Raw genomic sequence first — 25,795 nt, forward strand, 5'->3', positions numbered from 1 at the left:
TTGGCTTGGCTCCCTTAGAAGAGCCAGGTCTTACGGCTCCAAAATGGCTCTTCATTTAGTATCACTCTAAGCCTTCTATTTTAGCCTAATTTAGCAATTAGAAATGTTTTGTGTGTTGCTAAGCAATTTTTCATGCAGTGTTTTCATAAAAGCCTTGTTTTTCTGCATTTTGTTTATTACAAACAAAAAAAATACAGTTACTATTGTTTACCATTTTAATCAAACCTTTAAATTAACAACTAAACACAGAACCACATGCAAACAGATCAAATAAATAAAGGCCAAAATCTTAACATTATGACACTTTAGATAAAAGTCTTTAGTGCAGAGCTTCTTTTTCGGTTTTCGCTCATTCAGCCACTGCTGGCTCCACTGGAAAACCCAAACTGTACGGTGAAACCCAGCCATCTGTGGCTTTACCTTGGCTTTTATTCATGTTGTTCTGCTCTGCTCACAACAGCTTTGACACTGAACGCAAAGTGAACTGAACACTGACTTGGAGGTGAATTCCACTCTGAGACAGGAAGCATTTGCTATTTAAGGGCAGCTTTCTGTCAGTTGTTTTGGCCTTTTGCAATGCATTTCCAATTAAATGGTTTTACATATTCTTAACATCACCCGTAAGTAAGACAATCTGTAATTTTAGAGTGGATTTTCAGCCAGAATAAGTCAAGACAAACTTAAATAATTTGATATTGTTTCCATCTCACAGCTGCAGTTAAATGCAGTATTGATGGCAGTGGCCAACATAAATCCTAGGGGCCAGATGGGGCCAGTTATACTTTTAGAGGGGCCAGTTAAATCAATTCTGAAACTACGTGCTAAATTAAGATATTCAGTTTTGTAGGATCAATCCATTGTGGTGTAATACAACAAACCATACACTCTTTAAAGGAGTAAACTTTTAGACAGCAGATTTAAGTTCACATCAAAAAGAAACAATGCACATATCATAGATACATGACTTACACATGTTTCTTACATATTGCATTTGCATAAAAAAAAAAAAAAAAAAAAAAATATATATATATATATATATATATATATATATATATATATATATATATATATATATATATATATATATATATATATATATATATATATATCCACAGCACTACAAGGCTTATAGTCTGAAGCAGGTACGGATGAGTACTAAAGTGCATCTTCACATACAAAATGATCAATGCGTGTATCAAATACATAACTTACACTCTTATCTATATGCTTGTTATTGAACAATTACAGTATGCTAGTTAGTTATTAAAGCTAACAGACATTCTGCACAGGCTTCAAACTGTCAGTCAAGAGGTGACTGAACAACCATTAAATATTAAACTGGGAAAATATTATATATAAGAAAATTCAAATAAGTACAGTATCAAACGTCCATAACAACACAACAAGGAGTTAAGGACACACAGGAAGCCCACAACCATTAACCATTAGGAAAGAAATAAGCTAGGTTAGCAAGGCTAGCAATAGACCAACAACAGACAGACAGACAGACAGACAGACAGGGTGTATCTGACTCACGTTATGTGACGTCCTTTCTTTTATTTAAATGAAGTAACCATGTTGACAGTTGTTTGTTGGCAGGACTGCTCTTCTCCTCTCTCCATGGCTGCTAGCTAACTAGCTTAGCCTTACAAAAAAAAGACCAGATATATTAATACCAACACTTCTAAACTTACCAACTCTCACACTTGTTTAATTCAAATACAACTAACATGTTTTTGGTTCCTCCTGAGGCCGGTTCACACTTCACTTCCTTAAAGACGTTATTTGTCCTCCTCCAGTTTCGCAGTGCCATGACAGTGACCGCATCGAGTTTAACACTTTGTTTTTAATCAGCATCACCTGGTGTCTCTCTTGCAGACTCCTGTTAGGGTGCAATGTCGTCTTTTAACCACACACACTGGCTAACATGCACCTACCGTTACAACCAAGAGGGGCGCTGTTTCGCACGTTTGAGAAAGTATTTAAGTTACAGTTTTGTATTTATTTGTTAATCATTTTTTAATGTAATGTAATTTATACATATATTATTATAAGTTATTAAAAGTTGGGATTGTTGAACATTAAATGTAATTAAAGCTGAAGTGTTTTCTGTATTGTGCCCGTTATGTCAAATATTCTAATTCCAGTTTACTCTCTATTTCTTTATCTTATGTATGATAAAGCAAGCACTTACAGCATCAAACACCATTTTACAAACTAAACTGCCAGTTCCTGGATCATAATGTCAGTAATTGGACAAAAATTTAAGATGAAGATTTGCACGAGTTCAAAAGAAAATCTTCTCTAAACCACAAGAGCCTTTCAGATCCTTCAGTACATGGTTTAGGATGGATGTTCCCTTTTAACTGAGAGACTCATTGATTCAAACAACTCAAGGTCCCAGAAACAACATCAGAAACCGCCGTAATAATTGAAAAGGACCCATCCAGTGACCTATACCACCTCCTTTGTTCTGCAGCTCAACTGCCGGGAAAAATTACACAGGCATCCCGTGATGCCACGGTCATTACGGTACAGGAGGGGGAATGATGGAAAAAATAACGTCAGAATAACTTCATGACCTAAATATCCTTCACCTAATGTCATTGCAATTTCCACGCATGGTGTTATTTCATAAGAGGAAAGGCAGATGTGGTAACAGCTGTAAGCTTACTGCCTTGGAATAACTGCAGAAAAAAGATAAGAGCCGTTCTGATCATATATATTAGGATGTTGGCTTACTGCCACTGGAAGCATGTCGTTGTTGATTAGATTGTTTGTGTGCAACCTTTTCAAATAAATTATTTTGAGAAACCACAACCAGCTTGGTGCTTAACTACCTCCCTCGGGTTCAGAACTTGCTGTGGTTAAAGCTAAACTGAAGGAAAAAGAAAGACAAAAATTAACTTTTCAGCAAACACCTACAGAATGCCAGTTTGTCAAATCATATAAAACCCAGCTTTAACTGTATTACTGTGTTGCATTACGTGTCTTCTTTGCTAGATCTCTTCAGACCGAAAGAATGAATCTCAATTATGAATTCAATAATCCGATGATAAATGCAGTAAATAATATTAGAAAAAGCCCAGAATGAATAGAAAAACATGTTTAATCAATGACTTAGCGTCCTGCTCTGTTACAGTTCAGAGTGTGGATTATTGTCAGGAGAGCTGCGGGAGGAATCCGCCGCTTTTTCTACCACCTCATCTTCTTCCTTATTCCCCTCTTCCTCCTCCTCCTCCTCCTCTTCCTCTTCAGGAGTTTGCTGCTGGGCGGAGTCGGGTTCCTGCATATCCATTATTTTCAGGAAGTCAAGGAACTCGACAGCGGGGGGCCAGCTATCCTCGCCCAACATCCCTATAGAGACAGACCAAGACAAAGATCTTTATTTATTAGGGCTGCAAATAACGATTAGTGTCAAAAAAAAGTGTCAATCCCAGTTTCTCAAAGTCCAAGATGATGTTTTAGTTTCGTCAGTCCAGAACCCAAAGAAAACAGAGAAAAGCAGGAAATGTCCATTTTTCAGACACTAAAAACAGCATATTTCTGTCATTCTTGCATGAAAAACTTCATAAACGATTAATCAATTATCAAAACAGTTGGCTATTACCTTTCCGTCCATTTTTCAGTCGCCTGTTCGTTGCAGTTCTAATAATTATAATGTTCAATATGATACAGTATTTAAAATGATACTGGCCTTTAATCTAATGCACCTATAAAGCACTTTGGGCCTCCATAGTGTTCCGACTGCAGTAAAACGCGTCGCTCCTTAAGTTAGTTAAAATAACCCTGACTCCAACATTTACAAAGCATTCAACATAACACTTTCTATAACTTCCAAAAATGAAGAAAGTGAGTGAGTCTTTAAAAACCCATATTAGGCGAATTGAAAAGTACGTTTTGAACGGTAAACTTCAGAGAGCCCAACACTAGGTATACATTTCCAATCAAAAGAAAAGTTTTGGAAACTTCCTGACGAGGAAACCTTGGAGTCTTAAAGCCAGTCTGCGTGTCTAAAGGCTGCAGGTGGGGAGTCACCGTTGGAGAATGGAAGGAATGTGCGGAAGGATGGAGACGAGTCGCAGCGTGACCGTAGTCTTATCTCGGCCCTCACCCGCAGGAACCGCAGAGTTCAACAGATCAAGGGTTAAGCTGCCTTCACCTGGGCGCAGAGCCTCGCGGTGAAGGCAGCTAGTTAATTTTGTTTCTATGGTTACCTCCCCTGCTTCATACAGATGTTATCTCATTGGTTGCGCTTTGAAAGGTCAGCGGCAATTGAGGTCAAAGGTGAAATAACCTGAACTTTGAGCACAGCGCTCGGTGGTCATTTCGCCCAACTAAGCGGAAGCGCTACCCTTGGCGCGGCGCACCGCTCTCTCAATAAGGAACGACGGCACAGCCAGCGCAGAGCCGTTTCACCGCTGATCATGTGAAACAGCTTTAATGGCTCTGGACGGCTCAAAGCCTCATCACATTCCTCCGACAGGGAAGCCACAAGGCAGTTTTATCATCAACTAGTCGGCCTTTAAGCTTTATAGAGCGTGTGGCTTTATACGTGTGCCTCAATAAAGGAGACATGCTGCAGGAGAAGAGGGCAGACATGGGACTCCACATTTCCATCTGTTTTATCATTTCCTTCTTGCTTTTATCTCATCGGTAATATAACCTCCCTCACCCCCTTTTTATCCCGTCTGCTAAAAGTTCATGAAATCACATTATCCACATTTATTTCATGACATGTCCTTAATGTATTCGTCTAATGGGTTTAGACAAATCATCAGAGACTTTAATCTGCGTCTTCTGATATCTCACATACACTTTGCATTTAAGGCATTTAGCAGTTTCACTTATCTTATGACTTTACAACATAGAATGAGAGAAAGTGTAGATCAATACAAAGAAACCGAAACTATAAAAGGTGCATAGGTCAGGTTTAAACGCCACTAGAATGTGTCACAGTGACCCCCCCACTTCTAAATCTGTTACTTAAATAATATCTGTACCTGGATATCTTATGTACGCAGCAGACATTATGCTGGCCGGAGTCATCGTGGTGGAAACGTAACTGCACTGTGTTGGAAAGTCGTCCCTGCAGGTAGTCTAACCGCTGCACGTAAGTAGGTAATCACCGCGCAGAGCGGAGTCATCGCTGCAGTTAAAAACGTCATCCTCTCGACTCCTGCTGCTTGAGAAATGACGACCTCTTATTGCAAAAGAAACTTACTGTGAGTCCGAGCTGCGTGCCACGTCTGCGTTCAGTGTTGCCGGCTCACTTTGTAAACGATGCGGAGAAATTCTAACTTGTTCACGATGCAGACAGAGTGCTAACACCAGGTGTAAATGTGAGAGCCTAATTTCATTATTCATTACAGATGAAAACACATCCAGATGCAGACATCATTTCAACAGCAGGCACTAAAAGGGTCTTAATGGTGAGTTATAGTTATTTTAGAGAGCTATTAGAGGGAACAGTGAGGGGAAATGATACAGAAAAAAGGTTTTTTCCTTCCTTGCTGGCTTTTGGTTACAGATTGTTAAGCTTTCCTGAACGCAACTCTGCCAAAGATTTGTTGTTGTTCTGTGTACGGTCACTTTATTTATTTTGCTTGATTTATAACATATTAGCTTGAACACTGGTTAATACAACAGGCCGTACTGTTGCATACAGCTTTGGGCTTGTGGTGGGTTCAATGTTGCACTTCTATCATATTACTGTACATACTTTCCCACCCTGTTGTCTTATTCTTCTTCTCCTCCTTACCTGCTGCTGACTCAGCGCCGTCCTCGATCCTCTGCAGCCACTGCAGCACAGAGGAGGCCAGTATGGGCGTGTTGGGGGGGTACTGATAGATCTCACATCCAGAGGGCAAATGACTGAGGACCAGAGCAGGGAGGGGGGGCATGGAGCCCAGGTATGCCCCCAGGACAGACATACCAGCTGGAGTACGACCACTGGAACACACATCAACAAAATAAATCTATTCACATACAATATTATATCAAATCCAGATAAAATGTGGTGTTTTTGTCTGTGTACATGATGGATGGAGCAAAACATCCAATGTAGTAGTTCGGCTGAAGGACTGATGGAGAACATGGATTGAGATACATACAGGTGGATCCAGCAGGCCAAGTATCGCTGCATCCTCACCCCTCCCAACTCCACCACTCCTCTCATCTCCTCCACCAGCGCCTGGTTCTGCCTCCGCCCGATCTCGTCCTCCTCCTCTCCCACAAAGAGGAGGAGGAGGGCTTTACCCAGGGAGAGGAAGGACGGCAGGTTTTCCACCGTCAGCTCAGGCTGGTGGAGAAAACAGAGATAAAGAGTTCAAATGTGCGAGTTATTCCAGCGATTCCCACGACAGCGTAGAAAGTAACAGTCAGCACAAAGCCAACGTTTCTGCTAAATATCTCAGATTTACACATCAGTGCTTTCTGCCGTTTACTGCAGAGGCTACACTGAGCTGTTGAGGCATCAAACCTGTGAGTGTCAGCACAAAGCATGTAAGAGGTCGCCATTAGTTTACTGATTACACCGCCCTTCTTTCATAAAGGCGAGGCCAATACAGTAGAAGAGAATGTAGATATTTTAATGCTGCTGCAGTGTTTATTGGTGTATATGAGCATGCTGCAAAAATAGTAACTGATTTTACTTTTATCAAGTGTGTTATATTTTCTATGTTTGTATGTTCATCATATCTCTACTTTCCCTTATTGTAAAGCATTTTTATTGCATTTCTTGTATGAAAGTCGTATAAATTCAGCTTGTAACCGTATACTTGTCAGAACCAGCTGCATTCCAGTCTTGATCATAAACAAAGACAACAGCGCCACCTAAAGGGACAATCTGTTATTCTGACTTTTCATCCAAAGTGCAACAAATCCAATAAGAATAGAAGGATAATACAATAAAAGGAGTTTCCTTAGCACAATTTGAAATCTCCAAACTTGGCTATTACTCTTCTACTATTTACCTTCACAGCACCAAAGCTCGGGAGACAAATTCAGGCGTGCAAAACAGCATCATCAACACTCAAAGGGAGAGCTGGACTCGTCTTGCCGAGCAACATTGCCGTTTCCACATCATATATTTGTTTAAATGAGCGAATGTAAACTCTCCACATATGGAGTTGGTTATCTGTGACATACTGTGAATGATTCCATCTCGGCTTTCACAAACTCCCAAGAAGTTCCGCGCAAATCGTTTATGTACGCCTATTTCATTTCATTTCATGAGATTTCAGGGTTGAGAGACATTTGGATTGAGGATTTGGGCTTTGTTTCAACTCTGAATCAGACGTTTGTAAAGTAACTTTGTTTAGTATTTCCCAACGCAAACATGTCTTTATAGCGCAGAGAGACGAATGAGAACATGGTTTGCTTTACCAGTGGATGCAGCAGTGCAGAGTGGATGTGTGACAGCAGCTCTTCAGCAGAGGTGGACACGGGCAGCGTGGAGGGAGGAGTGCGAGTCCTCCAAGATGGAAACACCAACACTGCAGGAAGCACCACGGCGTGCTCTCCCGCCCTGCACAGCACACATGAAAGTATTAAGATCATTTTCTAACGATTGCTTTGACTTCCTGAGTGGTTTATACCCCTTAAAAACAAATCTCTCCACCTCATCCTTTATTACAACTTCAAACTGGAAGGGTTAACCTTGGAAGAGGAACGGAGGACAGAGTTTAGAGCCGTTACCATTTCTCTGCCAGCCCATGTGTCAGCAGTGCAGTCAGCACCTCTCCTCTCAGCGACTTTGCGGCTTCAGTAAACAGTGGCACACCTGGTGGGACAGATCATCACTGCATCATGACACGATGTTGCTGGCGTTGGACAGGTCAGTCAGTCAGAGGTATTTCTTAAGCGACGTGGCCTATCGAGTGTTTCATTCAAATTCTTTCTTTTCACTTCCAAGTCGCATAAGGCCGGAGATATTCCATACTTCTCTTGTTGAAGAACAAAAGTAACAATGAATACTTTAACATGAATAACCTGATGTATCTTCTTCCTCTGTGCCAAAGAGCTCTATTGTTGTGAGCCACACTGTTGCACTAGATGACATGTTCCAGACATGACTTTAACCCCGTGTGGAAAACGCAGCTCCGTGGGGCGCCAGCGCGGGAAGGAAAATAACTAAATATGCCTCAATTTGCACAACATGCCGACTTCCAGCAAGGCACCACGGTGGCCAATCAAATACGTGCAAGCACACATTCTTGGTAGATTACTTCAGAACATGAACCATTGTTTTCCTCACCAAATACGGCTGAATGATTTGGAAAAGATATTTACCTGTGATTTCTTTGACTGATGTTGCACTTAAGATATGATTCACGATATTGGCGGGAACGATCATTTTTGCATCATTATTATTGAAAAATATAAATTTAAATGATCATGGTGGGATTGTTTTGCGAGGATCTGTACCAATTCCCACCAACAAACACAACGACAGCCTCCCACCTGCGTGTGCTTGCGTCTTAAACAGTCCCAGCACTCGGTCAGGATTGTAGCCTGCTAGCTCCGGGTGAGGCACTTCCTGAAGGAATGATGTCACTTCCTCTTTGGTAGACAGTAGCACGGGAGAATCTGGGTGGCTCCTGGGTAAAGGAGAGACAAATACACAGATATTGCTCCTTCTGTTTCATGTGACCAAGACAAACATCCCTTCAGGGACATTAAAGTTTATTTTGACTTTCAAAAACAGTGGATCCTACATTTCCCATGATGCAACTCATTCATTAGGCCACCACTGTCTTGTAGATGTCTGAATCTTTTTATCTCCACGTTCTTGTTTTTAACTTTTGTAACTTTCCGTTTGTCGTGTCCAGGGCCAAGTGGAAATAACCGAGATGACATCACTGTGACATCATCAGGGTGATTCTCTCTCCCTCAGAGTCGCTCGTTATTGGGTTCACAGTGTACTCACTGAGTAGTACTTCCCCCATGATGAGGGAACTTTACTGGATGTTTAAAACGTCCCCTTTAAAATGGTCAAGTAATAAAAATGTGCATATTTGATTTAATACTGAGGAACTTTCTGCTTAAAATGTTGGTGATTTGTTTCGTTTTAGTGTTCATAGTCTAACAATACTCTTCATAATATGGATTGAATGGAGCCCTTAGCAGAATGTTATCATTTCATATGATGTAATTCAACTCCTGATTCCAAAATAATTTCAAAGACATATTAATGTCTGTGGATTCTTACTAAACTCACAGCATTATGAAGCGATGCAGCGCCTCACTACCCAGCATGCCTCTGTAATGCCGCGCCGACTCCTGGGGGCGAAGCAGCAGGACGCTGGGGAAGGCTGTGATTGGCTGGAATGGGATCGGGAGGGATCTGCCGGGCTGAGCAGCACAGAGGTCAGTCCACTCTCCACAGTCGACCGTGCTCATCTGGACCTCAGAATCTGAAGAGATTTAATAATCAGGCAAACATGAAGATTCAAGTCATGAAGAGGTCAAGATGACACATCGTCTCAAGGGCATCTCCTACAACTCCAGAACTGGCCTGAGAATCATCATGTTGTTAAATCTTCTAATATTATAGTAGTAACGCTATTATTATTATTATTATTATTATTATATTATTATTATTATTATTATTAGTATTATACTATTTGTAGAATTAGATTCCAGTGCTGGCTGCTGAGGCTTGTTTCTGACTCCAAACATCTCTAATAAGTCCAGAGCGTTGTAGTCCAAAAGTCGACATTTATTAAAGAAAGAGAATTCATAACTTTTATCTGATGAAATATTCTGCTTTAATTCATACTTGTTCAGTCTTTCAAAAACAACACTGGCCGCACTGACGAGTTATACTCATTAAAGAACGTTGATTTAATAAAACACACTAACTCATTTAATCATTTCAGGGTTCCCACACCTTCTCAAGGACTTTCCAGGCCAAACTTTCAAAACCCTCCTGTTTACCTGCAAGTCTCTCTGAGACTTCAATGAAGGAGTTGAGGAAAGCCATGGAAACAGCATCCCCTGGTGGTGGAAGCAGAAACTACAATTAATTCCATCCACATGTATTTTAACTTTTAATTCCCTCCTTGCCAGAACAATTGGAAGAGTGTGGCTTACATTTGAGGTAGAAGAGCGCCACTGTCAGGCTGCTTTGAGTTACTGCCGTGTGGAAGTTGTCAGAGGTCAGTTGGGTAATTGAGTCCATGTCCGGAAAGTTGCCTCGGTTCTCGTAGACAGACGCAGCAATTTCATCGTCCAGCTTGGCTGGAGACAAACACAGAAACACATTAACACACAGATACACCTCGCCTTCGCTCGTGTTTAACTGCTCTCTCTTGTTCTCTCCGTTTCACCATCAGACACTTACTAAAATGTGAATCCACCTCCTCGTCCTCCAGCCACCCCTCGTCCTCCTCTTCGTCCTCTTCCTCTTGATTTGTGAAGAGCTCCAACACCTCATCATGGTCGTGTAAGGTCAAATATTTCACCTCTGAACTCTTGGACACACACACACACACACACACACACACACACACACACACACACACACACACACACACACACACACACACACACACACACACACACACACACACACACACGTAAAACACACATGGGTAAAAATAAAGAGTTGTCATATTTTGTATGTATGCGGCCATCATACCTTCTCAGGCAGCCTGTAAGCAGCGTTATATTCTCCGGAGGTTTTCACTGCAGGACTCTGCCTGAACACACACACACACACACACACACATACAATAAATAAAAAAATACAGCATGTGTGATGCGTTACCTCGCAACGAAATCATTACATAAAAATAAAACTCCCACTAATGCTGATGTTTTCAGATCAATGCTCATATATGTACCTGTGTACGAGCACCAGCAGGGCGAGGCCCCGGAGCCTCCAGGCCAGAGTGGTGGCCGTGTCCAGGTCTTGCTGCTTGGTTGCAGGACGAGAGAACAGGAAGACCTGGGGGGTCAGCTGGTAGGGGAACTGAGGGGGCTGGACCGAGGAGGGGTCGTCGTAAACCTCAGACTGGCAGTGGAGACGCATTATATAATTATGTACAAATAAATACATTATATTCACTATAGAGGACTGGTAAGATATCATTTAGGAAATCTTTATAATATAATACAACTGTAAAATTGAATTACAATTTGGGAGAAGTGGAAAGTGTATATTTCCCAGACAGGCCCTTCTTTTGTTTAAAAGAAGAATCAGTAAAAGTATCTAACTGACGATGACTGTGTGAACTGCTGCTGTAATGTGGAGTAATGTGATCTTTGCTACGTATCCCACAGTGGTTTCTATCCTACTTACCACTAGTGGAGCCTCCATGAGCTGCAGGAAGGAGTGCAGGCTGAGGGTGGACAGAGGTTTCCTCATACGGGTCAGAGGGCAGCGCTCAGAGCTCAGGGAGGTCGTGAGCCCACTGTGAGCTCTGCAGTGGAGGAACCACACTTGAGACGAGTGGGACAACTCATCAACACTGGAAACCAGATGGAGACGGAGACACACGATGAATCATTTTCGCGTATAAAATACTCCATGAATCCTTCCAGGTTAGGTTTCAGACTTCACAATTCCCCGCTTTTCTCAGCCACCTTTATGAAACACAATGTGGGGACTGCGAAGGCTTTTGATTCACATCAGAGAAAACAGAAGTATAAAAAAAAGAACCTACCCTAAGTGCTTCAAAACGGGGCCTCCAGTAATGAGGATGAACTGGTATTTGGATCCGTACACATACGCTGTCTCCATCATCGATCTGTGCTCTTACGTAACACAATCAGCAGAAACAAAACAATTCATTTGATCAGTCACTCTGTGTCTGCATCAGGAGTCACCTTTCACAGGACGATCCACGACTCAGTTAATCAGTCATCTCCATCACTGACACTTCGCTCTCGTATATATCAATCCTCTCCTTCTTTTCCATACCTTGTGTTCCCAGACTGCGCACGTAACCCAGCACGATGTCCTTCTTCCCTCTGGCTGCCTTCTCCATGGCCAGCAGGTCAGTGTCTGTGTGGACGTACTTCACCTCTTCACGCAGAATGGCACTGGAAGAGAAAGACAGAAACAAAAGCCCAACTGTCAAGTACATCTTAAAAAGGAGAAAACTGGTGTTATTCTATATTCAATACTCTGAGCTCCAAGCCTGGAGACAGAGAACAGTTTCTCCAACACTCTGCAACTCACAACAAAACAATCTAGATTGATAAATACAGGTAAGAGGGAATTTATGTATTTTTGATTTTGGGGTGAACTGTCCCTTTAACACACAATAAGAACTGGAAGTTAATGCCTCACACAACTGTGCATTATAACTGAGGGAGTACTTACAACAGGACTTCAGAGACTATAGAGTTGACGTCAAACACAGTGTCCAGATCGAAACCCAAGAACTCCTTACCAGCCCTGGCAGAAGAACATAGGCAGAGAGAGATTAAAGAAAATGCCACTACAATGCACCAAGTACGTGCATGTGTTCTGTGGCTCCACACCCCACCTGAACAGAAACGCTGTGTGACGCTCCCTTTCTTCCGTGCAGTATGCCTGAACCAGCTCTTTATTGCAGTTAACCTAAACAGAAAGAACAAGAAAGAGACTGACCATATTGAAGTTAATTAAAACTTTGAGCTTTAATGTCAACTTGTATGACAGACGGCGCACATTAGACTGAGAGAAATGCATTTACCTTTCCAACCAGTACCCCATAATCCTGCAGAGCGTCAGCAGACTTCTCCAACTCCACCAAGAAGAGGGAGATGGTTGGAGAGACTAGAGACAGAGAAATACTGTTATCGCTAAATACGTCCCTGGATCTTTTCTGACATGACAGACTGAAGGACTCCTATCAGTCTTCTTCACATATTTTCTTAAGTCATTACCTCTAATCTATAACCACATCATTTACTAACAGTAATACATATATATCTCGCCTCTTTTCAGCATTGAATAACCTTCAAATCGGTCAAATCAAATGTCTAGGAAGTAGCTACATGTAAACCTGAGACGTGTCTGCGTAACCTACCGTGATGTTCGAAATAGATAAACATCATCTTCCCAGAATGCAATTTCTCATAGAAGTCTGCAGCTGTGTATTCTATTAGTTCTGATGTGTTGGCCTTCTCTGAGCATCCTCCTGACCTCATCCACAGCAGGAAAACAGCAATGCACAGCCACATCACGGAGGACAGGCTCTGTTGGGCTCTCTGTAGGGGGAAACATCATTGTTATAGCACTAGGAGATGCAGAATTGTTATCAACATAGAGGAATAAACAGATAAGAATAATGTTGGCAGCGCATAAAGACTTTTTTTTAATTAAATACAGCTGTACTGTGACAAGTCAAAATGTCTGCTGTGAATAGGTCTACATGCTGAAAATGACCACAAACAAACCAAGGAGGGGTAACAATATGAACACTCACTATTATTTCATACGACCTGCACTATGGTTTTTATGATTGGTTCATAATTGTTGGTCCGTTAAATGCAACTGGAACATACAGTATAAGCAGTGACAACAAAGATGCTAACAGTTACCTGAGAAAGTCGAGGAGGGGTTCAACTTTTGTCTTTCCAAGTGGCACAAACGTTATAAACCACAGTGAACACCGTGGTGAAAGTAGATGAAGACATTATGACGCTAATTGTAGTTAGCTAGTTCTTTAGCTAGGCTTGTTAGAAGCCTAGGTTCATCCGTGGCTATATGTGGCTAGCTAACGTAAACCCCTGTCAAATTAAAAGATACATGTTGGCTTATGTCCGTGGGAGATGTACCGTTAGGCCACCGAGAAAGCAATTATGCGAGGTTATTTTTAACCAAGCTGCAAAGTGAAATTTGAAAAATGTACATTGAGACAATGACGCTCCATATTTTGCCAAGTGTCATTGTTTTAAAAGGTATTTCCTGTTATCGTTTTAAAATAAAAATCCTTGACTGACAAATTTGTTACGGAGCTTTTGAGTAGTTCATACCACTTGTATGATAAACACGAAAATTATACTGTAAGAATATGTAGCCGATGATACTACAACTGTTTTACAGTTCCAAATGTGTGGACACAAACACTTTTGCTTTTATTTTGAAGGCAACTGCAAAAAGTTGGTTATTGCTCAGTAACTTGACGTAAACGTCTGCAAGTTGTTTTTATGCCTGTGCGAGGGACGCCCACGTGCATCATTGAACCAATAGGATCAGGGAACTATTTTGACTTGAACAAATGGCCAATCACAAGCACACGGAGGGCGGGTACTGTCACAGCTGACATCATCATGAACCAATGGAGTGAGGACAATGTGGAGGTTGGGCGGCAATATTAGCCAATGAAATGGTGCTCTTGTAAAGTGGGTGTGAGGACGTCTTTCACTTGGGAGATTTAGCTCAGAAACTGGCGAGAATCTGTGGCTCTGCAGTCAGCTGTTTCACAAGAAAATGCCTGGTGTTGAGCCAAGATGGCGGCCTACGACGCGGTAGTTTCAGTTTTAGTTGAGAACAAGGGGGCGGGTCTAAAACGCCATCACAGCTGATCTTGAGGTTTTTCCCCCTTAAGTTGTTTTTTTGCAGAGAGCAGCTTTGCAGAGATCCACACATAGGAACCTTTCTCTTGTTTTCTTTCTATAGTCCATGTTATTTTTGAACCTTGCGTTTTATTAAACTAGACACATTTTGTTTTTCAGCACAGTGTCGGATTTAAACCCCAGCGCAGCTTCATTATGCCACTTCTTTTCAGAATAAACTGCTATTATCGCAATTTTTCACCCGAATACCCTTGTTTTTTTTGTCATCCACGGTGAATTTAGCCCAGGTCTGACCCAGTTTTAGTGCTTTCGCCTTCGCAGCATCCCATGTGTTAGTGCGAGCCGTCAGAGGAGATGTTTTCGGCAGGAGAGGAGGTTAATTCCCACTTGTTTACCTCACTGAAGGAGTCCCCTGGAGCTGCAATCTCCCCAACACTGGAGCTCAGTCTAACTACCGTCTACACCGTCCTCTACTCCTTTCTGTTTGTTTTCGTGTACCTGCAGCTCTGGCTCATTTTGCACTACGGACACAAGCGCTTCAGCTTCCAGAGTGTGTTTTTGTTTCTGTGCTTGCTTTGGGCTGCGCTGAGGACGACCCTCTTCTCTTTCTACTTTAAAAATGTGGTGCAGGCCAACCAGCTGCAGCCTCTGGCCTACTGGCTGCTCTACTGCTGCCCTATCTGCCTGCAGTTCTTCACCCTCTGCCTACTCAACCTCTACTTCACACAGGTAGGACTGCACTCAGTGTCTGTGTCTGTGTGAGAGACAGGGTGTGCAGTGTTTGTGTGTGTGACCTGATTTCATAAAAGAGCTGACATTGCAGTTTTCTGTTCATTGTTTTAATCTGATTTCACATTTAAAACACATATGAACTTCCATGCACACAAACAGCACTGTTATTATCCTATTACTTTGTATTATATTGGCTCTTTTGTTGGATTCCTATTAGTCCAAACTCCTTGTCCCCCTCTGCCCTGTGGGCCCCATGCTCTTCGTGGGTGATTACCCAACTCTAGTTAAAAGTGAACAATTTGTCACATTGGTTTGGACACATTGAATTTGAAGTAAACCCACGTCCATAGTCATTTTAGCAAAGCTAAAAGACCAGCTATTCAAAAACTACAGCTCCCACAAGGCTTTGACAGTCAGCCTCTTTGGCACAAGCTCATCAGATAGGCGATGATAGACACTTTTTCATTATCATTTTATAAATCTTATAATTAATTGGTTAATTGAGAACATATTAACAGAGCAGCTCAATCGTTAATGTTGTCTGTGTATATCTAATAAAGGCAAAAGTGCCATTAATAATAAATCTTTTAAAGAAAATAACAGGTGTTCCAAATCACATACTTCTTCTTTTCACTTTTAGTATGTAGTGCATCTGCCCCTTTTCTGCCCCAATGTACGTACTGTTGCATGCAGTATGCATACAATTAGGACTAATTTGTCATAACATTGCACCTGAACTTTGACCCTCTTGCTCATATATACCCTGCCCAAAGGATTGTGGGGGAGAATAGCCAGGAAAGAATGCTGGCTGGCATACTGCAAAATGCAACCGGATGCAGTAGAACATCCTGGTATTTTTGGCATACTGTATTTACTATTTGCATACTTTGAATGGGAAATACAAAATATATCTTTCTGGCATACTAAATAGTATGGTACTATTGGAACGCACAGATTGAGTCGTGATGTCACTGTGAGAAGTTGTACCCGGCTAAGAAATAGTCCCGTACGTAACCCCCGTACGGAAAAAAAATAGATCCAACATGAGTTAGGGAGCTTTAGATGTGCTGGTAAGTGGATTTTGTTACCTTTAGAAAGATCCAGTCTAGCTTTTCCCCCCATTTCCAATCCTTATACTAAGATAGCCGTCTCCTGGCTGTAGCGTCAAACTTAATAATGGACATACATAGCGGTATCAATATTCTCATCTAACTCTCATAAGAAGGCAAATACGCCAGTCAAAATGTAGTATTGTTGGTAGCCCATGTGTAAAAGACATGTCTGTTTCATGGAGAGCTGCGTAACAACTACAAAGAGACCCTAAAGTCTGTATGTCTTCCTCCTACGTGGAAGAGGTGGTCGGGCCTTTTGCATGTCAGTGCCCAGGGGCCCATTGTGTCATAATCCACCCATGGTCTCGGGGTGAGAGATTTAAAGATCTCCCGGTAAAGGCCTGTGTCGCATTAAGCCTCCATTGCAAAAGTCCCTCAGCGGCATGTTCTCACACACTGTGTGTGCATGGTGTGTCTGAAAGAGAGGGACACAGTTGGTCAGTCACAGTTGTTTAACACCTGCCCACTCCAAATGTCAAAGACCTGTTTGTTCCTCTCTCAGAGGACACCTACACACTTTGGGACTTTCAGTTGGGTAACACCACAATTCAGTCACTGCTTCAAAGGAAAACACAGAATCTCACATAAGTAGAAATGAAGCTCATTCCAAATGGAGTGGGGATTAGGTAATGAAGGGTGTCATATGACTGCTTGATAAAGATTGTAGCCCATCAGCTGATCTGGGACCAGTTAAACTGCACTCACTTTGAATACAATCAGCAAAACTGATTTACATCACATGTATGGTGGCAACAGCTGCCTTTTTCCTTTCAACCATTACCAGCCAAATGGTATTCTTCTATGTCATTATCGGTTTAAAACTATGTACCTCTCTCTATGTTGGGGAAACCATGTGACTGGCCAGCTCGGCAAACAAACTTTTCCTACTCGTGGTTTCATGTCTATCCGGGTCAGACCTGAGTAATAGATCACATTCATATTTTCTCCCACAATAGAAACGTTGCTCATCCTTCTGAAACAAATGACCTTCAGTCTCAGTTATATTAAAGTTATTGATTAAAAAAAAGGACGCCACTACTGAAAGTCATTAAACTAAATATTAAAGCCGCTATAATCAATAATTTGAGAGAGATTTTGAGAGATTTATCACCCGACTCTACAGTTCCTCTTAGATCGGCAGAGCATTTTAGCGTCTTTCAGCTCATTGTTTTGTTTTTTTGGGCCGGCAGCTTTACTGTTTTGGTTCACTCTCACATCTCATCAGTGTAACAGTCAGCTTTTCTCAGGGGAAAACGATAGATAAACCTGCTGTACACTACCTGCTCAGCAGCAAACAGCAGATAGACACAGTTAGAGACGGTCTGGTTAACGTAGTGGAGCATTTAGCAGCTAAAGAGGCAGATTTTTCCCTCAGGAGTTGGTGGAGGCCAAAATCCGAGATAAAAGGAGAGTGAATATTGGACCTACATTAATCATGTGAACACAAAGACGACTCCAAATGAAGACTAAATCGGTTGTTTGATATGGACATGGCTAAACACGATTTTACTGATTGTGTTGCACTTATTTTTGGCGTGTTTATGTGGCAAGTGAGAAACATAAATTGCCAATCATTTGCGCTCCAAAAAAAAAAAAAACCTTGAGCAACTAAACCAAATTCCATCAGAGAAAGGTGCACGTGTTTACATGTGTTTACAGTCCTTCATTCAGATATTCTGCAGGACAAAATGACTTTGGCTTTGAAGAGAGCATAGATACCAGCTTCAGTTCCCCATTGAAAAGAGCTGACTGACAGCAAGGTAAAGCGGTAAAATATTTTAAATATAGCGTACTCTTAATCTCATATAGATTTTTTTTAGGTGGCTAAAATGAGTTTAGCTGTTGCCCCTGTCCACAGCAGGACATTGCTTATCTTCCTGCTGGTACTCCAAACTGGGGCGTACCAACCGCCATCTACTGCAGGTGATACACTGACTATGGATAAGTAGCTCATACAACCCCACTTTAAAACATCCAAACTATCCCTTTAATGTTGAACTCACTGGAGGTAATGCAGACCGCTGATAGAACATCATGCCACCGTGACACGGCCCGCCGTCTGACACACACGCATCTGTGGAAATACTTGTGTGTTTTCTGATGAGTCAGGCATGACTCCTGACCTGTGATTTACTTCCCCCTTATTGCATTTGAGCTCCTTCTCACTACAGAAAATAATACTGGTAATGTCAAGTCACAAAGTCACAAACATCCTATCAAAGCTCATTTTCTACTGAAAGAAAAACAGTTGATTCAGCAACATTTTCTCTAGATTTTTGAGGCACACACGTATAGTGCACATAAAGTATGTAATCCAGTCGTGTTCTGTTGGCTGGTTGCTTCATTTCTTGGTTACAAATGACCTCCTCCTGGCCTACATTCTGTGTGTGTGTGTGTGTGTGTGTGTGTGTGTGTGTGTGTGTGTGTGTGTGTGTGTGTGTGTGTGTGTGTGTGTTACAGATCCCCTGCGGACACTGAATCCCTCATATAATATCCAAAAGTCGGACAGATCGTAATTAGATTGTAAATGTCTGATTTAATTTACTGCATTTTGGTAAACATTTACCAAGTTTACAGCTTGTGTAAACATAAATTGAACTTGTGATCAGTTGGATGTTTTTTACTGATAACATGTTGGCAGCTGGTAGATGATATTTACTTTTTATTTGTCTTGACTATTTATTTGATCATTTCCATGCCATATCATAGCATATAACATGCAAAATGACATTTTATTTTTAGAGCCAAACGCATATGGAATAAAAGAGCTCATATACTTAGCGCCTGAACTTACTGTGGGGCTCTGACTTGAGTGAGGACATTTTGCATCCATTTTGCATCCGTTAGATGAAGTACCTGAATTTGTCAGGTATGTAAATCAATTAGCCAAAACCAGACATTTTTATGTTTTTATTTTTATTTTTATAAACTATTTTTTTATTTAATTTTCCTTAAGTGTACTATATCATGACACACTATTGACATGACAAACACACTATTATGATGCGGATTCTTGGTCGGCCCTCTTGTTTTTCTTGTCTTGTTTGAACGTGTGTGTGTGTGTGTGTGTGTGTGTGTGTGTGTGTGTGTGTGTGTGTGTGTGTGTGTGTGTGTGTGTGTGTGTGTGTGTGTGTGTGTGTGTGTGTGTGTGTGTGTGTGTGTGTGTGTGTGTGTGTGTGTGTGTGTGTGTGTGTGTGTGTGTGTACTTCAATGACACACAGGAATCTCCTCAGGCTCTGTTAAATTCACACTCCTCTCCTAAAAGGACCAGCACCCTCCCTTGCGCTCTCTTTCGTTTTATTTTATCTTGTGACATATTGGGTTTGTGAAATTGAGTATGAAAATATGTATTATATGTGCATCACTGATGGTATGTTCATACGTTTCTTTGTTTAGGTGATGTTTAAGGCTAAAGCCAAGTATTCCCCAGAGCTCACCAAATACAAGTAAGTCTGTCTTTGACTTCTTATTCTTATAAATGAATCTCAAAGGAAATGTTGAGATCTACATCTAATAACATGCAATAAGGCTTTTACCCTTTATCGGTAAAAGAAAGAATATTTTTTCTTGGTTTGCAGATTCAACGCCATGAATTTGAATTAGTTGTTGTTTATGAATAAAGTCCCATTGTTTCGGCCATCCTCTTACTCTCTGTCTGTGTTTTCCTCTCCCCAGGGTTCCTCTGCGCTTGTTCTTCCTGTGTCTCAGTATATTTTTCTTGGTGGTGAATTTAACTTGTGCATTGTTAGTGCAAGGATCTCTGGAGCGCTCTGAATCACCAAGGTAAACAAAAAAATCCCAGTAATACAACCTTTTCTCCCACATTATAATGTCCCGTTTAGAACAGTTTTACTTGAATAACCTTCATGTCTTCAGTGATGGGGGTATCAGACATGCGGTCCTGGCCCGGGTCTTAATCAACGACAGTCTGTTTGTCCTGTGTGCTGTCTCTCTGGCCGTCTGCGTCTTCAAGATCGCCAAAATGTCCTCTGCCAACGTTTACCTTGAGTCCAAGGTGGGTATAAAAACATGCCGGATAAAATATTCAAAAAGTGTTTGTACTGCTGCTTTGTGTTGATGCAAAATTAACACCAAAATAAATGTATTGTAGGAATCATATCAGTATTTGACAAAGTATGGTGTGGTTTAGCAGTTAATAGAAACCATGAGGCCATAATGTCAGGATAGCTTATACTGTATTTCGAGGTAAATCTGTATGTAAAACCTTTTTACGACACGTTACACTACATAGATGTCTGCATGCCATATTCTCAATCAGTATGAGTATGTGATATGCAGTACTGCAGTATGCATAATGCGTACTACATTAACAGTTCCAGTAAGTATGACGCACTCATATTGGATATTAGTAACTTTAGCATAAACTTCCTGTGGTTTAATATTTAAATATAACAGACACTAGCTTTATCCCAGATGTGTGTTATTGTAAAACATCACATTATATGACTGCAGTGTATACAGGCAAACTATACAATACTATAAACACACAGTAACAGTATGGACTGTCTTACCTTAAACAGGCGTTTCTCACTAACCAGTTTCTGTACTAGTTGCCACCTTATTAAAATGCTCTGACCATATCACTATATGCTAAAACTAATTCTGCCCTCTGAGCAGAAAGGGAAGATCTCCGTCTTGAATTATTGAGCACTTAATTCTGCAACCGCTGACAGTAATGGTGATACTTCCAGATGCTTAAAGTGATGTCCCTCTAAACTCAATCCCTGGCCTATATTCTGTCATGTTGGTAACGGAGAGGCCTCGGTCATTTGGTGGATCACATCTGTGGCCCATATCTGACATTCAATTTCAGGCCAATAGCCGACTGATGCATGACTCATAAAATAAGCACGGTAACTCTTCCACCAGGGTACATCAGCGTGCCAAGCTACAGCCATAGGAGCCGTGGTGATCCTGCTGTACACATCCAGAGCCTGTTACAACCTGGTGGTGGTGGCCCTGTCCCCACAGGACAGACCCAGCCCCTTCAGCTACGGCTGGTACAGCGTTTCTGACCAGGTACTGCACCACGTGTGTTTATTTATAGATGGAATACAAGCTTTTTTGAGTGTGTGCATGCGTATGTGCCTGGGTGCATGCAATCCATTTGAAGAGATTTGGGAAAGCAATGCTTAGTAGGGTAAAGGGCTTTGTTTGGCTATAAATAACTGTGTGTGTGTCCTCCTGACCTACATCATGGCTCAGGCCTGAGACGGACAGCCCATTTTAAAGCGTTTGTGTGTATGTGTTGGACATGATGCACAACATCGGACACCTACTGTGTGCATGTGTGGGCATCTGCCACAAATGATTTTTTAATCTATCTGTATACCAGCTGTCAGTACAACATCTCAACATTATTCTGTCTATGAGTGTGTGTACTATGCATTTTACCCAGATGTGTGTTACATCTAGTAACTTAGTTTACATCACAGTAAGGGTCACGTGGAGATTTGCATAGCCACCGAAGAAAATGTGTTTTCGCCCCTTTGCTGCCATAGAATGGAAGTGAATGTGAGGCGAATGTTCATTTTGTGTTGTTTATCTGTGATACCGCCGGTGTGTAGAGGCATAAACTTTCAGGTAAAAAGCCAATAAAGTTATTTCTCAAAACTACCTTTAAGGCTGCTACACTCATGAGACGACCAGTGTTCATAGTGTCAGATATAATATTGTGATTGTATGATATTCAATGTTTTCTATTTTCACAGTTGTTTAGTGTGTTCAAGATTTAGGTAATGAACATTATATATTATACAGTGTTTGTGTGTTACAGGCTGATGTGCAGGAGATCAGTGGTGAAGCCTACGTTGTGTTTGGGATCATTCTGTTCTTCTGGGAGCTGCTACCTACAAGTTTAGTGGTGGTTTTCTTCAGAGTCCAGAGACCCAACCAAAACCTGGTAAAAAATAAAAGAAAGAAAACATGTTAAAAAAGTACAATTTCCCGCAATAATTTGTCAGACTTTGAACTTTCAGAGTCGTAAAGTATAATGAAGCTTGAACATCTAATTCTCAGGCTCCAGGAGGGATGATCAACAGCCACAGTTTCAGCTCCAGAGCTTATTTCTTTGACAACCCTCGACGGTACGATAGTGATGACGACCTGTCCAGAAGCATTAATAACAGGACTGATCGGGCCAGGTGGGCACACACCCAAGCACAAATACAGTCTTTTAAGCTTTGTATTGGAAAATCAATATCCTGACTGATAAGAACGACTTTGGATTGATTTCTCTTTTCCTTATCCTCTCCCTCCTGCCTGTTCTTCAACACCTCTTCTCAGCCTCCTCTCCACCACTCCACAGCTGGGTACATCCAGTTGGTATGGCTCCATCCAACGCAATGGGACTCTGACTGCAGGCGTCGGGTCCGCCCAGCAACCGCCATCTTCCACGGCCCCCCTCCTCTTTGCCTATGGAAACATCCAGAGTCACAATCACCACCATCACAACTACTACTCCACCCCGCAGAACAACAACTACCACCATCATCATCACAGTAACTACTTTTCCACGCCACAGAATTATTACTGCGGGTCACAAACGTATTTCTGCACCCCACAGAATTAAGCAGGGTTCACCGAAAGGATCGAAAAAGGCTAATAACAATTTCCTGTGTTTTTGTCACCATTTTGCTTCCCCAGATCATCAAAGCAGGTACTTTTGAGTCATATTCTGAGGGATTGCTTTGGACCAGGTTGGGCCTAAAAGTTGGTTGGAAGTGTGGTGGCATCAGTAGCTAGGAAGTAGTTTTGCCATGACTAACTGCTTTTTCAGGACGTCACTGTCTTTAAATGGCATGTATGGACCAGAATGAAGGCCAGTGCAGGCCGCACGGACCACAGTTTTAGCACTAATATGGCTAATACACCTTAAACTGCATAGACCAAACTTTTTCCGTTAAATGTTTATGTTTATGTCATCAGGGACCAGATAATCATAGCTCTCATCTTTCTTTTCTAGTAAATTTCATCCGACCATGCTTTTATGAAACGCACCATTCTGCTCAGACAAGAGAACTCAACATGAGTCAAACTGTTATTGGGTTGTGAAAAACGAGTTGTGTGACTGTTTTCAATGGGTCTGCATATGTAATCATTAATTAGAATAAAGAAGGTGAAGGATACTTGCCCGCTAGCTTGATTCTCCATCCTTAAAAAGGCTTTTAGGTCTAGTTACATATGACAGGAATTAGCTGTTGCTAATTAGCCGTTGGCTGTTGTAGCAGTAAGAGCTAGCTTATCGCCAACGCTAATAGTTAGCTAAAACTCTACTAAACTAATCTGTTTAATCGAGAAACTCCTCAGAGGCCTAGCAAAAGATTATCTAATTATCTTCTTTTCAAACAGATTGATAATTTTGGTGCCACGGAAGTAAAATAATTGTACAAACACCGTTAGCTAGCGTTAGACTTTAGCCTGCCTACTCAGTAGGGCCTACTGGATTTTAGTTTAGCATGTAAAATACAGTTTTCATAACTGTCTGTAATCAAAAATACTGGTCAGTTTATTTCAGTGTTCACAAGTATCATCCATGTAAACTGCTTACGCTACAGCCGCAAAATGTGTGTGAAATGTATATGTAGCTGCCATATGCATGTTATTGTCAATCTCAATAGCACAAGCTTGGATCAATATAACTGTGTGAAAATGTAACATCTAACGAATGCATTTATAAAGAAAAGTTAGTCTTGGAGGAACAGTTTCAACTGATGACTTTAATGACAGACACCGGCTTTAACAAAATCTGCTCCATTAGCATGCCACTGCTGTTGGATTATTTGTAACAGCAGCCAAATCCAGGTTTATTTTCCCATAATATATACAATGGAAACCAGGTGAAAATCTAAAACGGGGAGTGCCATACACTGAGAAGTTGCTGAATGTTGGGGATTTAAACATATCTTAGGTTGTACTGGGCAGTAGCATTGTCAGTATCATTTGGACAACATACAATAGGTCAATATGAAATTTACAGAGAAATCAGCCCTAGTTCATTAACAGGGTGTAAATGTCTCTGAAACATCCTTTTGACCAAAAACCATCCGCTTATAGCTGTGTGGCAACAATTTGCACTTAGAAGTTACCCTTCAGAGAAAAAGGCTTTGGGCCTGAATGTAGGATTCATCTCCTACTGTTTCTTCAATCATTGTCTATATTTAACTATTTATCCGTTGATAAAGGAACTATCAATGTGCCATCACATTTTGTCATATCTAATAGTTTCATTCCTTAAGGAAAATATTTTTGCACAAGAACGATTGGATGATGTATTTTTAACTGTTTGTGTGTCAATTTAATCGATTTCTAATCCATGTTTTTGAGTCTGTATGTGTGTGATCTTACATAAGTTTGCTTTTATACATTTCTATTTTACATTGATTTTTTTGTTTAGCAGATTTTATAGTTCAGTTTTCCTCCTGTTGTCATAATATCACAAACCTTCTGAATCTCATGACAGACTAGCCTGTAAGCAATATTCACTTTGAAGGAACATTTTTCATTTTGACCCTGTTCTCAGACTAATATCAGTGTTTGTATATGAAACTGAAATGTTACCCAACATCGCAGAACTTAAACTTCAGACTTCAGTTATCATGAAACTCAATCTGTAAATTACCATGCAAACTTTAACAAGAAAACAACTAGTTTCACAGGACACTGAAATGAATGATGGAAATGAAGCTGTTCGCCTATTTAGGAACAATTAACATCTGCAGTGCATGCTTCTGCATCAGAGTGCAAGAGCTCAGTGTCATATTTTCTTTCCACGGTGATATCATTCATCTAAAGATGTTGCTCTATCTGCTATAAAACGGTGATAATTGTTTAATGAATTGTTTCATGTTATGGATTGTTTTATCCGTGGCCATATTGAATGTAACCTGACAGATCACTAACGATGTATGCAAGAAAAGCACTACCATGTTTAAATAAAGGCCTACTGCACTGTTTTTAAAACAAAAACAGAATTTGTCAATGGATTGTGGTGGAAAGTTTTAATCAAGTCCTTAAACAAATTACCAGTGAAGTCTATACTACTGAAATGAAGACTCTTGAGAAATAAACTTGTCTTTGGAATATTTATTATTAGCAAATAGGATCATCAATCATACAGAGTGTAAGCAGTCTGCGTGAGGAAGAACCCCAATAAAAGTGTGTTCATGTATTTTACAGACAGTATGGAGAAGGAGTGGGGGGGGGGGAAGACTGCCACAGTTGGCCCACAAAGACAGGGAGTAGAGAAGGGGGGGGGGGGGGAGAAGATTCACCCACAAGAAGAATATGGTGGGAAGAAATAAAGTTACAGAGATATGCTGGGAAAGGCAGAAGTTCATTGAACCAAGTATTAAGCAATAAGAATTTTAACATGGACGTATGAAATGTTCCATTACATCCCTCCAGTTTGATCATTC

At 41.1% G+C, this 25,795-nt stretch overlaps 2 protein-coding genes across 4 annotated transcripts; one reads left to right on the forward strand and one right to left on the reverse strand.

Moving 5' to 3' along the window:
* Window positions 1-3,091: 3,091 nt before the first annotated feature.
* On the reverse strand, window positions 3,092-14,081 carry txndc16 (thioredoxin domain containing 16). 2 transcript variants are annotated; one of them, XM_029452015.1, is made up of 20 exons: window positions 13,537-14,078; window positions 13,023-13,203; window positions 12,687-12,769; window positions 12,498-12,571; window positions 12,332-12,406; window positions 11,927-12,048; window positions 11,670-11,760; window positions 11,306-11,474; window positions 10,848-11,017; window positions 10,643-10,703; window positions 10,346-10,475; window positions 10,096-10,242; window positions 9,940-9,999; window positions 9,221-9,416; window positions 8,464-8,600; window positions 7,699-7,783; window positions 7,387-7,528; window positions 6,114-6,301; window positions 5,762-5,952; window positions 3,092-3,357 (listed from the first exon to the last, which is right to left on the reverse strand). In XM_029452015.1, the coding sequence occupies exons 2-20, from the start codon at window positions 13,174-13,176 to the stop codon at window positions 3,137-3,139; spliced, it is 2,496 nt and encodes an 831-aa protein (XP_029307875.1). In that variant the 5' UTR covers window positions 13,177-13,203; window positions 13,537-14,078; the 3' UTR covers window positions 3,092-3,136. The 2 variants fall into 2 exon arrangements, 1 of the variants encoding a protein (XP_029307875.1); XR_003833733.1 differs by having other exon boundaries at window positions 3,221-3,357; window positions 6,152-6,301; window positions 13,537-14,081.
* A 275-nt stretch (window positions 14,082-14,356) lies between these two features.
* gpr137c (G protein-coupled receptor 137c) lies at window positions 14,357-25,441 on the forward strand. 2 transcript variants are annotated; one of them, XM_029452036.1, is made up of 10 exons: window positions 14,357-15,243; window positions 19,755-19,804; window positions 20,034-20,141; window positions 20,235-20,373; window positions 21,249-21,398; window positions 22,156-22,281; window positions 22,398-22,522; window positions 22,665-22,879; window positions 23,025-23,037; window positions 23,344-25,441. In XM_029452036.1, the coding sequence occupies exons 1-10, from the start codon at window positions 14,869-14,871 to the stop codon at window positions 23,369-23,371; spliced, it is 1,329 nt and encodes a 442-aa protein (XP_029307896.1). In that variant the 5' UTR covers window positions 14,357-14,868; the 3' UTR covers window positions 23,372-25,441. The 2 variants fall into 2 exon arrangements, with proteins under 2 accessions (XP_029307896.1, XP_029307887.1); XM_029452027.1 differs by having other exon boundaries at window positions 22,665-25,441.
* Window positions 25,442-25,795: the final 354 nt, after the last annotated feature.

Source organism: Cottoperca gobio, chromosome 2 (assembly GCF_900634415.1).
Source record: "Cottoperca gobio chromosome 2, fCotGob3.1, whole genome shotgun sequence".
NCBI classification, from domain to species: Eukaryota; Metazoa; Chordata; class Actinopteri; order Perciformes; family Bovichtidae; genus Cottoperca; species Cottoperca gobio.

What these genes read in the sequence shown, in the direction of transcription:
- txndc16 (XM_029452015.1), bottom strand. Translation starts at nt 13,176, where the DNA reads ATGTGGCTGTGCATTGCTGTTTTCCTGCTGTGGATGAGGTCAGGAGGA. An exon ending in CTGCATCGCTTCATAATGCT is followed by an intron (nt 8,601 to 9,220) that starts GTGAGTTTAGTA and finishes TCCTTTACCCAG; the next exon opens with GAGCCACCCAGATTCTCCCG. An exon ending in TAAGACGCAAGCACACGCAG is followed by an intron (nt 7,784 to 8,463) that starts GTGGGAGGCTGT and finishes CTGTCCCACCAG; the next exon opens with GTGTGCCACTGTTTACTGAA.
- gpr137c (XM_029452027.1), top strand. Translation starts at nt 14,869, where the DNA reads ATGTTTTCGGCAGGAGAGGAGGTTAATTCCCACTTGTTTACCTCACTG. An exon ending in GAGCGCTCTGAATCACCAAG is followed by an intron (nt 20,142 to 20,234) that starts GTAAACAAAAAA and finishes TCATGTCTTCAG; the next exon opens with TGATGGGGGTATCAGACATG. An exon ending in AACAGGACTGATCGGGCCAG is followed by an intron (nt 22,523 to 22,664) that starts GTGGGCACACAC and finishes ACCTCTTCTCAG; the next exon opens with CCTCCTCTCCACCACTCCAC.